At 37.0% G+C, this 15,094-nt stretch overlaps 1 protein-coding gene across 1 annotated transcript in view; it reads left to right on the forward strand.

Annotated features, from left to right (window-relative positions):
* The window catches only part of EML6 (EMAP like 6), a 300,506-nt gene that overhangs the window by 204,166 nt on the left and 81,246 nt on the right, over window positions 1–15,094 (forward strand). The window contains exons 15-17 of the mRNA XM_077134236.1: window positions 1,058–1,163; window positions 8,006–8,099; window positions 14,672–14,772. Of these exons, the coding sequence (XP_076990351.1) occupies window positions 1,058–1,163; window positions 8,006–8,099; window positions 14,672–14,772 (301 nt within the window). The remainder of the gene's footprint in view (window positions 1–1,057; window positions 1,164–8,005; window positions 8,100–14,671; window positions 14,773–15,094) is intronic.

Genomic DNA, 15,094 nt, shown 5'->3' on the forward strand with positions numbered 1-15,094 from the left:
GAAATTGAGGGCATAACTCCCAAAAGTGTACTTTTTGAAGGAGAAAGGTCTATAGCTTTTATATTACTTGTGAGAGGATTATAATCATACACAAGGTAAGTGCCAATAGTTGATAACACTGGCTTTCTGCCTCTCTACGGCAAATTAGACTATCTATTCTGCATTAGCTGACATTAAGTTTTGTGGGTAACTGATCATCACTTTGCCTTTTCACTTGCTCTTATTTTTATCTTTCTTAATAACAGATGATGCTTGGCTAATGGCCAATTAATAACCTTCCTTTGAAAAGAAAAAAACAGAAGTTGTTTCTTTGCATACACCCCTGAGGAGACACTGCACTCTATGCCATAATCCTAGAAGGCAAACTGATGACAAACCAGTATGCCAGTAACCACTCCAAGGGGTAACTGGGCCTCCATGGACCAGCGTAGGGGGTGGCCAGGTTCCACTCAGCTATGTACTTGGCTTTATGTCTCTTTTAGAGTCATTATACCCAAATTTCTTTTCCCGTGTGTTATATAAATGAGGAAAACCATTTACTATAATGATTTTCCATAGTGTCAAGAATTAGTGTGATAAAGCTGGAATCCTTCGAGGAGAATCCCCCTTATTGACAGCCAGTTAAGCCATGAAACAGTCATTTCCCAGGCAGAGAAGCAGGGCTAGGCCTGCCTGAGGTGTATAAAATAACTGAGACAGATCCAAGAACTCTATGCACAGTGCCATGTCCCACACAGGTGGCTTCCTTGACAGAGAAGTGGAATCGTGTTGGAGTTGAGAAGACAAGGAAGGGACAAGTAGAAATAACAGACAAAAACAAAAGCACAGTGGAGGTTTGAATTAGTCTTAAAAGTCCCTTAACTTGAAGCTATGCTCTCTGCATTTCAGTTTCCTCATCTGGAAAATAATGGAATTGAACTAAATGATTTCTGACGGCTCTTCCCACTCTCCAAATAATATATATTTCTTGATTTCTGAGCAGCGCTTGACTCTAAGGAACAAAATCATCCTTATTATAATTTATAAGTATTTAATAGCACTCATCCTATTATTTAAGGTTGGAAGAGATGCTGCTATTCATGTATGGGACACCCAAACCCTAAAATGTTTGTCACTATTGAAAGGACAACATCAGAGAGGAGTGTGTGCACTCGATTTTTCAGGTATGCCGCAGCTTTTCAGTAGAGTATTGACGGTTCTACATTTAGTTAGGTGAATTTTTTTTTAACACCCTCAGATTTAGCTGAGTGCTGTTTATAATGAGGGAAGCTCTGTGTATGTCAGCTCCCCAATCTTAGACTGGGAATTATATATGTGACCACAAAAAATGCATTTTTTTCTATTATACCTCCTTTCCTCATCCGCCTCCTTTCCTCTCTCCCAAGTCATTACCCAGAGCTCAAACTGCATTCTGCGTTTGCTTGAGCAATTTGAAATCTGGAGCAGCTGTTGAAAGACTTAGTTGTAATTGTCTACCAGTGACTCCAAACATCAATCTCAACTCTCCAAATAAGTGGGAGCACATCATTTCCGATTTAAAATATAAAGAACTAGAGGGAAGGGTATAAGGTCTCTGTAAAGGACCATTTTACAACATTGGTGCTTTGGAAATAAATTTCATATTGAAAAAATAGAACAAAGTTTTCATCTCCTTAATTTAAAATTAGTATGTAGTACTAAAAAAGTGCTTACCGACGAACATCATTTTCTTTAGAGTAAAGCTGTTTCTTTAAATTAGAATTTGTGAATGAAGAACGATCACAAAAAAATGTTTTTACCTAGAAATATCTAATAATCCAAATTGTGGAAATAGATCTGCATTAAAAAAAAACCTAAACTTTCTACAGAAGACAGATTCTATAACTTCCTTTTTCTAAATTTCATTTAAGTTTTAATATGTACAGTAAGTATACTAATAGTCATTAAACCATATGACTCCACAACCCCAAGCTCTCTCATAAATCCTTTCCTCTCTACTCTGCTTGTTTAAACCCTTGCCATACTCGCTCTCAACTGTGCCATGGTAGAAATGCTGGTCACTAATTCCCATCCCCATTTCCCTACAGTCCATCCTACTTACTTTTGGAGTCTTTTAGAAGCCCAGTTCCTGTTGCTACTTCATGGACTCCCCTCCAATTGGCTGTCTGACTCAGGGCTCAGCTCTTGGTTGAGCATTCATGACCTTCCATATTCTGGCCTCAACCTTCCTTTGCAGCATTTCTACCCACTAACTTGTTCATGCTCCTTTATGTCTACCTAACTGCAGGGCCTCAAAGCACTCTTGTACTCCTTTTGCCTGTGCTCCTTGTTTGTGCTATCCCCATGTGTCCAAACACTACCATCCTTTAAGACCAATCTGTAGTGTTTTCTCCTTTATCCTTTCAAGCAAAAATAACATGTCTCTTCTTCTCCAACCCTTGGCTTAACCTTCATTGTCATTGCTCTCATGGCATCTGTCAGAGACCATGTGGTACTGTAGTTGTGTTGTCATCTCATATGCCCCTTGCAGACAGGAAGCTTGCAGACAGCCCATCTCTCTGTCCCCTCTGCACTTTCTGCAGTGCTGTGGGCATGCTGTTGAATGAATGAATGAGGGTTTTACTAAGGCACTTTGTCCTGTCTTTCACTATTACTACTAAAATTTCACATTGTAACCCACATTTGGGCAGAAACTGTCTATTCTGTGATGAAGGCAATATGGTTCATGTGTTATTCATTTATATTTTTTGTAGTATATACATTCTCATATGCTGAATCACTGTGCAAATGTGTTTTAAATTTGTTAAAGTTTATTAAATTAGTAATAACCAAGGGTAAGAAATTCAAATCCTACACTGGTAGGAATGGGATAGCAGAAGGCCTGCATGTCCAGGGAGGGAATGCTGCTTGGCTTACTACATGCAGTTGAAAGCCCAGATGGAATATCTGATAAACAGTGAATATAAGATCCTCAATGTCCAAAAGTTTCGTGAACATGCAATATTTAAATAGGTGTGCCTTGTGTCTTAATAAAGCAGTAAAGTCTAAAAGGAAATTATAATTTGAGCTCATTTATGGTTCTGTCCCAAAGATATGAAGGCATTTCACCTGGGATTTTTTTTTTATAGCTCCACTTAGTGGCTCAAATACCCTTTCCCTAAAATTACCTTTTGCTAACAAATACATATATATAATGTAAAAATTATATTAGTATGTTTAGAAGAGTGGTAAGATACTCATTAAAGAAGCAAAAATAAATAAAATTGATAAAACCTCAGTGTTTACAGGATTATAGAGAATCCAGTATACCCATAATTTTTGTAGCATTGAAAATTGAGTCAAAAATTCTAGCAGACAATTGGTTAATGTATAATAAAAGCTATAATTCAAAATGACAAGTATATGGAATGTATGTATTTCATATGCATTTCTATGTATCAAGCTGAGAAAAAGAATAGAACCCAAAATAGCATCTCTTTACTGATTTCCTCTGAAAATGAGTGTACGTGTTTTAGCATAGAAACAGAGTGGCAGGGAATTTAAATATAAATATATACTGGTTTTTAAATTTAGAAGAATCAAAAGAATTAACTCATGTTATTTAAGTACCTTTAGAGGCATGGATTAGCATAGTGTTAACCAAAAGCATTAATTCTGAGACAAATTGGTAGCAATAAACTGTTATCCAGTAACCTGTTCTCTGCATTTAAGAGAGCTCATATCTCTTTTGGGCTTACTAGTTTTATAGAAGAAAGATCAAGGAATTAAGTGAGCACAGAAATCTTTCCCACGCAAGGTAGTCCATTGCTAAGGGAGCTGATTCTAATTCCCATCTTAGGCAGATAAAGAAGATCCCAGTTGGGAAATACTTTCTTCATCAGAAGGGCATTTTAGTTTTAATATATTGTCTGTCCCTCAGATACCAATCACTAGAAAAGAGCCCATTTACTCAGCAAATGTGTTATTTTTTTATTGTGGGAAAATTACTTTTTGTCTCAGGAATCTAGTTGATAATTTTAGAAAACACTAATATTAAGGGCCATTCAGGGAAAACTTTCACTAAAATCTATTGTTTGGTTCATGACTGTGTCACATACAGATGAATTACGATGGATGATTATCTTTGTGGTCTCTGGTGCCTCCTGAAGGTGTGAGCTGAGGCCACTTTACTCTAATTGATATTTATAGTACAATGATAATTCTGCAACTGGTCTTAGACAAAGCCCTATACTGCTCTCCAGACTAAGAACAGTGGTATGTCCCAGGTTGAAAGTCATAGTGGCAGATCCAGAGCTAGAAGCCAGGGCTCTGGGCCCTTAATCCAGGGGCACAGTCACCAGGCCAGGGTTGCCGAGTTGGCAGGACATGTGCTAGGAATTCTCTCTCCAGGGAGCTCATGCCTTCTCCTACTCATGACCCCCACAAGTACCCCTGTGAAATTTTGGCAGGAGCATCTACCTGGACAACTAGTCTGCCTGCTGACTTCCCCACTCTCTACAGCTGTCCCTCTGGTTCCCCGGTATAAATGAGCAGCTGCTGTGATGGTGCATGGAGGCTGCCACAGAGCAGGTTCCAGGGAAAATAGATCCCTGTTCCAGAACAGCCCTGAGTAACACACGTATCTGAAATAGGAGCAGGAGCAACTAGACCTTCTTTTGACTGATAGAAAAGTGAGTGTGTTTAAGGCAAAATCCTGAGAGAGGAGGCCTAACAATTTAGAGATTCCTGTTTAACCATGTAAACAGGGCACCAACGTAACTCTCACTAATTATCATCTAGTTGGAAGCCCCATCTGTATGCCTCAGAACCCCCAATTCTGTCTCCTAAGAATCTGCTCACTGGGGGTGGCGGGGGTGGGGTGGGGAGTGAGTATGGTAGAAACCTACTGAGAGGGTACTTGTCTCTTATTAGAGACATAGAAATTATCCTGGAAATATAAAGGAGGTGAGTGATGGGAAAATTAGACAACAAATAGGCAGTTTGGCACTTTTCTAAAGCAAACAAGAAGAAGCCTTTGCTAATCAAAAGCCCTTCTCTGGGCTCAACATGAGCCATAACTGTGAGTTACACAGACAAGAAGGAATAAATTTATAGTATCTCACTTAATTGGGCAACTCTTTAACTTTGTGAATTTATTATCACTGTCTAGGGAAAATGGAGTCACCCCTGTGTTTGTGCTTGCAGCAAGGAAAATGCTTCCACATAAATAGATAACCACATGAGAAAAAGAAAAGTTCAGCCGCATAAATATTTGCCAGTCTAAATATCACCTACATGTTTTTTTAAAAAACCTCGATGGAATAATACTGCTTTCCATAAGGACACCTCTGAGACTACCTTAATTTCATTGTGTTCGCTTCAGAAAACCTATGCATCTTTTATGAGCCCTGAATAGGAGGACCAACTTGTAATTGTCTCAGTAAGAATTTTCTCATTCTAACTTGACCTTCACTGTTAACATCAAATGCCTTAGAATTATTTCTGTACTGTGTCACAAAACATCCATAATTAATATATAATGTGACTGAAAGGATTTGAAAGGACAGTTCCTGGATTCTATAAAAGCATGACTGAAAATAAAAAACTCCAACTAACTGGTCAGGAACAATGAATTTTCCAAGCTAAGGTCAAGCGTCTATGGGGGAAATGAAAACTGGGAGAAAATTCAGAGATACCCAGTTACATTTCCAAAAGGTATGAAATGCAGAAATAGCCTACATCGGCAGAATTCAACCAAAGTCACCATCCCTAAGAAGAGTTATGGTTGTTGAGGATCCCCTGGGTTTGTACTGTTTCTTCCTTTGCTACTTAGAGTCACAAAACTCTGATTGGGGCAGAAAAGTGGTATAACTGTGAGGACAAACCCATGAGGTTGTGGAGAAATTCCAGTAAAAAGAAACAACAACAAAATATCAGTTTACTCCAAGGTCATCTTCAAAAACACAAAATGTTAAAAACTATCATTTTTAAATGTGTGGATACTTACATTCCAGGAAAGATATACTATAATACAACAATGCAGACTACAAAAGAAAATTAAAATATAGAATTAATGAAAGCAAAAAAGAGAACTCCATATATGTAGTGTTTTTAGAAAGGAATGATAATTAAAAATCACTAAAATTTAGAAATTAAGCTTGGAAGTTTTATAGCTTTATCAGATAGTAACATTCCCTTTCCCTTCATATGAACCACAAGTATATAGCATCTTTATCTTTCTCTTCTTCCTCCTCAATGTCACCTGTATCATCAACATCCATTGAAAACCAGCTCAAAACGAGCAACATTAAGTAAACATAGTACCATTACTGCCTTACAGGAGCCCATTATCTAAAAAGGAAGAGAGAGAACACCAATAAGAATAAAATAACCAGTCCAAAACAAGAGATATAGAAAAAGAAATCATTTTGGTAATGAATCGGAGGGCATTACCAATCCATTCTTCCAAATGCATGAAAAAAAAAAAAAAGGCTTTGCCCAATTTAAAGCTTGGTAACATTTAAGCATAATGGAATACCGTTAATCTCAATTAATGATTACAAGACAGTTTATTTATAGTAATTGCCTGGTGGTTATTTAGCCGTTTAGGAGAGTTTTAATGCCTTCATCTAATACTGTAACTTAGTAGCCTGAAAGGATTAACAAGTTTCATATCGTTGACTTGTACTCGGTAGTAATTAAGGATTGGGAAGGATTTGCTTTAAATCAGATTCTTCCCTTCTCTTACTCTCCTACTTCCTCCAGAGAAGGAGGAGCAGACCAACTTTCCCAGTCAGTTGGGGGAGGGTCTGTAGACAGAGTTAGGGCACTCAGGGTTGGGCATCAGTGAGCATTTGGGGTAAGGTTGCCAGATTTAGAAAATAAAAATACAGGAAGCCTAGTTAAATTTTGAATTTCAGATAATGAAATTCCAATTTAACTGGGCTTTCTATCTTTTGTCTGGCAGCCTAATTTGCGAGACCGTTCCCTGGTCTGCCTTTGAAAGTAGCAGTTGAGAGCCCAGGTAGACTGGGGAGAAATTGGCCCTTCGTAACCAGAGAAGAATCCCCAGTAAGCCCACCCACAAAGAGCCTGATCACAACCTGGTCTCCCAGCAACCATGCAGGTAGAGCTTCTGGCTGGAGATGCTTCTTTAAGTCTGAGTTTGTGAGGAGGCAGCAAAGACTTATTGACCATACTTCTTCTTATACTTGAAAGGAAGAGGCATATTAACTGCTTTAATTTCAAATTTAATTTTGCACACAGCATGTATTTAAAACATCTTTTGGAAAACAACAAATATCCAACAGTAGGAAAATGAATGAATAAATTATAGAAGTCATAGATAATATAAAATATTTAATGAAAAGTGTTCATGATATAAAAAAATATTAGATAATGGAATGTTCAGTATGATCCTGTTTGTTTTTTTTCCAAGAACACATTTATATATAGAAAAAAAAAAACAAGTGGGATGTATATCAAATGCAGGCCTAGAAATTTGGGTGACTTTACGTTTTCTTTTCTTCTTTATCCAAATTTTCTAAATATTCTGTAACAGGTATAACCTGTTGAAACAGGATAACCAAGAAATTAATCTTTTTTTAGTTATAAAATCATCTTTTGCAAGTTTCCATAAAGCTCTTATCTTAGAGGATTAAAACGAACCCAGTTATTTTTAGAGCTGAAAATAGACTCAGGGTCACAAAGCCAAATGGCTCTTCTAGTAAATGTCACGAGATTTGCCTGTCACAGAATAGACATGGTTTTAGTGACCTACTGAGAGGTTCCCTTGGGGTCCTGTGTCTCAAGGCTCCATTGCTGGGTCCCTGATTTACTTCTGCAACCATTTATTATGCTTAAGGAAGCTCGGTGTATCGGGCATGCCTTCCATTCAATAAGATCCCTTTAATACATATTATTTCTGAAGGATTTGAGCCTAAAGAATATTCTTAGTCGATTTCTTGTTCCTCTTTAGAATGCGTGTAACGTTCTGATTTTTCACTGAAGAAATGGGTCATTTGACGTTTGTGTTGTTTTCATACAGCTGATGGAAAATGTCTGGTGTCGGTTGGTTTAGACGATTTTCACAGTATTGTATTTTGGGACTGGAAAAAGGGAGAAAAAATAGCCACAACAAGGTAAGAAACTGTTGAGAACTTAAGCCATCCTGTCAATATCACACTTCAGTAAAGGTTAATAGTTTTTCATTTTCTTATAGAATTTCCTTGTCAAACTCAGATGAAATTCACACAAAATGCTTTATACCTAAGTGGAAATATATTGCAGTATCTCGTAGCGCCAAGCCTGACTTAGAGCAGTTTTTGTTTGTTGCAGAGAATTGGAAATTCCTGAAATTCTTTCCAGGCAATTATTCATTACTTTGCTTGTCATAATATATGTATTATCTGTATCAAAGCTTTTCACCAGTGATGAAAAGCAGCTTTTCTGAGGCCTATGCCTTGCCCCTTGTTTTCTCCACTGCCTGAGCATCTGGGGAAGGGTTGTGAATGTCACTGGAGTCAGAATGCCATTTGTCAGGAGGTTGTAGCATGCTAGAAAGGAGTGGCTCTGCCCCTTGCTTTCAAAGCAGGCAAATTGTTTCCCTAATCTCCCTATCTTATAAATAGACTTTTCAACATTGACTGCTGTTTATAGACCACCTGTCCTCCCTTACCCCAGCCTAGCTCCCTGCTGAGTCAGCGCTAAGTCTGGACGTTACTTTCCACTCCTACTTACAGTGAGCTTAGCTGTTTGCCCAGTGCGGTCGTGGGTCAAAAATAGTTGGCAGCCAAGACCCGGGACTACAATTTGTTGCCCACAGCATGGTGTCAGTTTACCTCCCTGCTAGACCTTCCTTGCCTTAACCAACTTCTTTTCTAACTTGTAGTACAAAATCATTTGACATTAATGGCTTCGAGTCCTAGTGTTCTTTTTTTACATTAATATTTCACCCACCATATTGTATAGGAAAAATTTTTGACAATTTTATTTAAGTAAGAAAGATCTTATAAATTGATGGAGACTGGGGACTGGATAGAGCCTTGAGGTCTACAACTGACCATCTCAGGAAAAAAAGTAGATGCTTTTCGGATGACTGCTATTAACATCGAATTCTTGGCAGCAAATAGCAGCTCATAAATCTACCTGCCCAAATGGTTTTTCTTTTGGTCTCTCCTCATATTTCTAAGTGTTATACCATTCTCCTCTAGAACTGGAATTCAGCTCCTGATCAGACTCTGCTTTCCCTCTAGCCTAGTATACTGAATTTCAGTTCAGTGTGTTTGATAGCATACCAGCTGTCTTTACAGATAATTTCAGGGAAAGTGCATGTCTGCATTTCAAAAGCAACAGGAATGCAGTTTTTCTGCTGGAAAACCCTCTGTAGTCATGGATGGCTCACAAAATGTTTACCAGAACAACAATAGAAATGAAGAAAAAAATGTTTCCTAATATCAAAAAAGTATATATTTGATATGCCTGGTGGTCACTGTTATTTCTTCTCTTTAATTAACATAACATGACATAACACCATGATGATGATAACACAATTTATATTGGAATTACCCCCAAGCCTTATGTCACAAAGCAGGACACCTGCAGAATCTCCCTCCCAGAGCATTTTTGTGAACATGACTTTAACCAGCTCTCTTTCCAAGGAGGATTGTCAATGATTGTTAAAAGTTATTCGGAGGAACACTAAATTAAAAAAATAAACAGACAAACAAATGAATGAAAATTCTATTTGTGACCCTAAGATTAGAGTGTTTAAGTAGATAGAAACCTTAAAGATAGGGGTATGAAAGGAAGTGATAAAGAAGAAGCAGTAATAATTTATACCTTATTGGCTTCCAGGACTCATTTTAGCTCCTGAGAGGAGCTAATTTACTCTCAGAGAATGGCTGATTCGGTGACACTCCTCACTGTACACTTCTTGGTCTCAGGCATTGCCAGTACTGCTGCTAGCAACGCTTAACAATAAATCTGCTTCCAGCAGGTGGTAACCACCGCACCTCCTCACAGGAGACTATTCTACTGCAATACTCGACTCCCAGGACGTGAGATTTCTGTGGGGGGCAGAGAAGCTCAGCCGGTAGCCGTGGTGGCACTGCTGGCAGTGCAGCTGGTGCCCATGCTAGGATATGTCCACTGAGCAATGCTGCACTCTTGAAAGTAGGACCCTCCCCACCTTTGTGAAAATGTTTAAATGAATCCACTCTTTATCAGTTAAGAAAACTTAGAGAAATTCACCATTGGAATATAGAGATCCAGTAACAAGATCTCTATGAGACCTGATCTAATCTCTTTGAGCAATTTCTGTGCATCTTTGCTGGTTGTATGAATTACTTCATTTGCCACCATTAAAAATGTATTTCCTGATTTTTTTTTTCCTCTCTTACCTTGGCTGCTCAAATTGTAGTCCAGTGTAGTCTAGTTCAAAACCAAGCCCTGCCTCTTATAAGGAGTTGATGGCTTGACATCAATATCAATTGGGGCAGAATAATGAGGTCATTAATCAGGCACCCCAAAGACCCTTTATTTGAATTTGCGTTGCACCGAAGACGTAGCTATGGAGTCAATGATTGATTATTATTGATGTGTTTCAGCTCAGAAGTTTGAGTAGGGGAATCTTAGGCAAAAAGTACAACTAACAAGGTGCTAACGAGGATGCTTCCATTGGTAACTGGAAGTTGTACTGCTAAAGTTTACCGTCAGCTAATGGAAAGCTTAAGACAAAACACTGGCCCACCTAAAGCAGGTATATAGAGGTTCAGAGTAAGCATTTCTTCGTTAGCTTCATTCCTTCATCTGCTTTAGGTCCCATCCCTTACATACATTTAGTGAATACAGCAGAGTCTCCTGCAAAACTTAAATTTTTTCCTACCTCCTTTTTAAAAAATAAGATAGATCTCTTTTTGAAAACAGCATTTATTACTTTTTTGTTTTCAAAATATTAGATGTTCATTATAGAAAAACTAGAAAACACAGAAAAACACCAAGAAAATAGTGAAAATCATCCCTAATTCAACTACCAAGATGTAACTGTTGTTAACATATTTTACTGTATATGCTTCTAGTATTTTTATTCACAGATGGGAGTATACTGTGAATACTGCTCTGTAATTGCCTTTTTGTTTCACCAATATATCATCTCAGTGTCTTCTAATGTGTGTTATTGGGATTACTCTATATATCCTTGTAAGCCATTTTAAATCTTTTTTTGGGGGGAGTAGGGTAGGATAGGGGGATGATGGGTACGAATCAAATATTCGCTTAGTCTACCTAAAATGGGCTGCCTTCACAAAATGAGAGAGCAAGGCTCCGTGGAGGACCTGGCCTCCATGCAAATGGAAGTGTTCTGAATGAAGGTTTGGACTCCAGGTTACCCAGGGGTGACTGCTCCTGGCTCCTGGAAGAGGCGCCTTCCTTCCCTCTCCACCGTGCTTGCTTGCAGGGCCCTTGTGGCCCTACAAGGCAAATTACTTTTGCCCCAGGCATGAGGAATTGTCCTGTATTAGGGCAGCTTCAGAGTCTTCTATGGTCTTATTTTTTCATTTTAGGATCTGAAACTCTTTGCATTTTGCTTTCCTTACACACCGAGGTATAGGCATCTTCCTTGAAAACAAGTGTCAAAAGGAAAAACTATGAAGGTAATTTTTTTATTTCGTACATTCTATAGGCCATCACTAACCAGCTTAGAATATTCACCATGAAAGAAACAACATTGATGTTTTTATGACACCAAGAAATAGATGAAAACTAAAAAGTTTCCTCGAAAAAGAAGACTTTTCTAATTGTTGAGATGTTTGACATATTATAGACACAAGCTAAAAAACAGTGTTCTTTTCTCTCTAGGAAATGTAATTTTGTTATATCTATCTTTCATTTTGATTTTCTCTAGCCTCTTCTTTCTCAACTATATATTAATGATTTAGCTTCTTTGGGGATTTTCCACCAACCAAGAAACAGTTGGAAACTTAGTGTATTTTATAATTATCTGGTTCATTTATCCCTCTTTGTGTTAAGCACATTTTCTCTTTTCTTTTAGCTAAACCTTCTGCTTTCTGTCCTGATTGTCATGATGCATCCAGTGATGTATTTTTTCTCTGTCAAAGAGGTAGTGAGAAAGCATGAAAATCAATTCTCTGTTCTCTCTGCTTCTCACTGGAGGGCCCAAATTCATGTAACCATATTGGATCCAGAAATGCTGTGTTCTGGTTTTTACTTTTCTTTTAACTTGTTCTCTGGAGAATTAGGAGTTACTTAGAAGCAGAGAGAATAGTATTATGAACTTCCTTGTACCCATCAGCCAGCTGTAACAATTATCAACATCCTACCAGTCAAACAAATCTCTCCTTCCCCATTTCTTTTATTTTCTTTATTTTTTGCTGGAATATTTTGAAGAAAATTTAAAAAACTGAAAAGGCATTTTTTTTTTTAGAAACAGCAACAGCAATTTCTTTCTATCGTCTATTACCAGGTTTCTTCTGTTACATCTTCTGACTGGTTGTTGTACATGTGATTCTTTTTTTTTTTTTTTTATACTATAAATCATAGTATAGTCCTGCTCTCTTTTTTTATTTTTTTCCAGATTTATGGTCAGTTTTTGTAAAAGTTTTATCTGTTAGGCTGTGTAAGCAATAGGATTTCAAAAGGGTTAAGTATTTTTTTTTATTAATTAAAGAAAAAAAGAAATTAACATAACATTTAGAAATCATTCCATTCTACATATGCAATCAGTAATTCTTAACATCATCACATAGATGCATGATCATCATTTCTTAGTACATTTGCATCGATTTAGGAAAAGAACTAGCAAAACAACAGAAAAAGATATAGAATGTTAATATAGAAAAAAAATAAAAATAATAATAATAGTAAAAAAAAGACACAAACAAACAGACAAACACACAAAAAAACCTATAGCTCAGATGCAGCTTCATTCAGTGTTTTAACATGATTACTTTACAATTAGGTATTATTGTGCTGTCCATTTTTGAGTTTTTGTATCTAGTCCTGTTGCACAGTCTGTATCCCTTCAGCTCCAATTACCCATTATCTTACCCTGTTTCTAAGTCCTGTTGGTCTCTGTTACCAATGATATATTCCAAGTTTATTCTCGAATGTCGGTTCACATCAGTGGGACCATACAGTATTTGTCCTTTAGTTTTTGGCTAGACTCACTCAGCATAATGTTCTCTAGGTCCATCCATGTTATTACATGCTTCATAAGTTTATTCTGTCTTAAAGCTGCATAATATTCCATCGTATGTACATGTGATTCTTAACTTTATATGCGGTTCTTTACTAAATTATGTTTTACATTATTTCATTTTAGCTTTTCTAGACATGCAATTAAATCATGCACAAATAGAATCCCTTGTACTGTTTCTGTTTCAGCTCTAATGCCTTAATTTTTTCATCTTATCTAATTGCATCCCTTAAGATGTTCAATACAGTGTTAAATGATAGTGAAAATAGTCTTGTGTCTGACTTTGTTGGTAATACCATTAAGTGAAAAGCTGACTTTTGGGATGACACACATACACGCACCACTAATAAGCTTCCAGTCCAGCATTTTGTTTTTAAAGGAAGAATAAAGGCATGCATGTCTGGAAACTGACATTACAATAGGCCCAGATGAATTTGGTTTTCTTGCTGATAGTCATGGAGTATCAAGAAATGTGAATGTCTAAGGGAACTATCTGAAGGATCCATTAACTCCTTTTGCATTGGGTGATAATTGTTTTCTCATCTGTGAAAATGATAATATGATTTTTCTCCTTAAAACTACCTGTTAATATGAGTTGTATTACTTAACTCCCTACTATTGAAGCACTTCTGCTTTTGGTCATAAGGTATTATTTATTTTCTAATGTGTTATTAGGTTCTGTGTGCTAATTTTTATGTAAGATTTTTGTATCTATATTCACAAGAGAGATTAGTCTGTAGTGTTTTTTGTTAATTGCTTTTCTTTTATGTATTGAAAATCATGTCCTAACATGTCAGAGAAGACCATCAAATAATTCATTAAGACCAATAAATTCTTAAATTCTTATGTGATGCTTCTGGCTGCTAAAACAGAAATGTCCCAGCTCTGTGGAATGCTAAATTACAGCTCAAAGTCTACAATCAGTGCTCATTTATTTATTTCTCATTCTGCCCCTTGGGTGTTATAAACCTTACATATCTAAATGTACAGGATCTTAAACTGCCTAGAACCCTCTCTCTCCACGGCTAGCAGTCAGGGGCTTCAATTTCCAGTGAGAACATGTCTAGCTGAAATCAAAAGTGGTTCTTCCACAGCAAGAATATTACATAGAAGCTTCTCATCAATATCAATGCAGTGTCCTCTCCCTCCTTCTGCACAAGATCTATATACCCTTGGAATTACTTACAGTGGTATGGGTGGTGGAATTGATTTTATCTTATGAAGACATTCAGTCTATTTAAAATATTTTCATTAATTTATTTAAAGCATAATTAAGTAGACTTTGGTAGCAGTATTAGAGTAAGAAAAGGTGGCTCAAACATGCAAAGAAAGTCAAATGTCATTGCTTTAAGGTAGACCCCTGTATATTTTAAATCATCTTATACTTTAGTTCTGTTAGATGTGGTTGATGAAGGTTAGACCAAATGCATGCTTTTAATAAAACTCTGTATCAGTGCTTCCATGCAAAGTAGCATGTTTTCCGCTGTTTGTCTCTTGCAGAGGACATAAGGATAAGATATTCGTGGTAAAGTGTAACCCACAATATGTTGACAAACTTGTTACAGTTGGGATGAAGCACATCAAATTCTGGCAACAAGCAGGTACTGTTTGGGTTTATCATTTATGTGGGCACAGCGTTTCACCCCAGCTTAGAAACAACCACCACCATTAGCTGTCTGTCTATCTGCCATCTGTAATTTAAACGTACTTAAAAGTTATTTTCTTCCAAATTCTCTTTGGACTGCTTAATGTCTAAGCTGTGAAACTTAGAACATGATATATGATACCATACATATTCTTTAATGTCTAGAAGCTTTGGAAAACATTCTGCTGTGGAAATAATTACTTTTTATGTTTAGTCACCTGTTCTGAAAGCAATAATTATATTAGACTAGTGAGCAGGAAATAAAATAATCACTTTAG

Source organism: Tamandua tetradactyla, chromosome 17 (genome assembly GCF_023851605.1).
Source record: "Tamandua tetradactyla isolate mTamTet1 chromosome 17, mTamTet1.pri, whole genome shotgun sequence".
NCBI classification, from domain to species: Eukaryota; Metazoa; Chordata; class Mammalia; order Pilosa; family Myrmecophagidae; genus Tamandua; species Tamandua tetradactyla.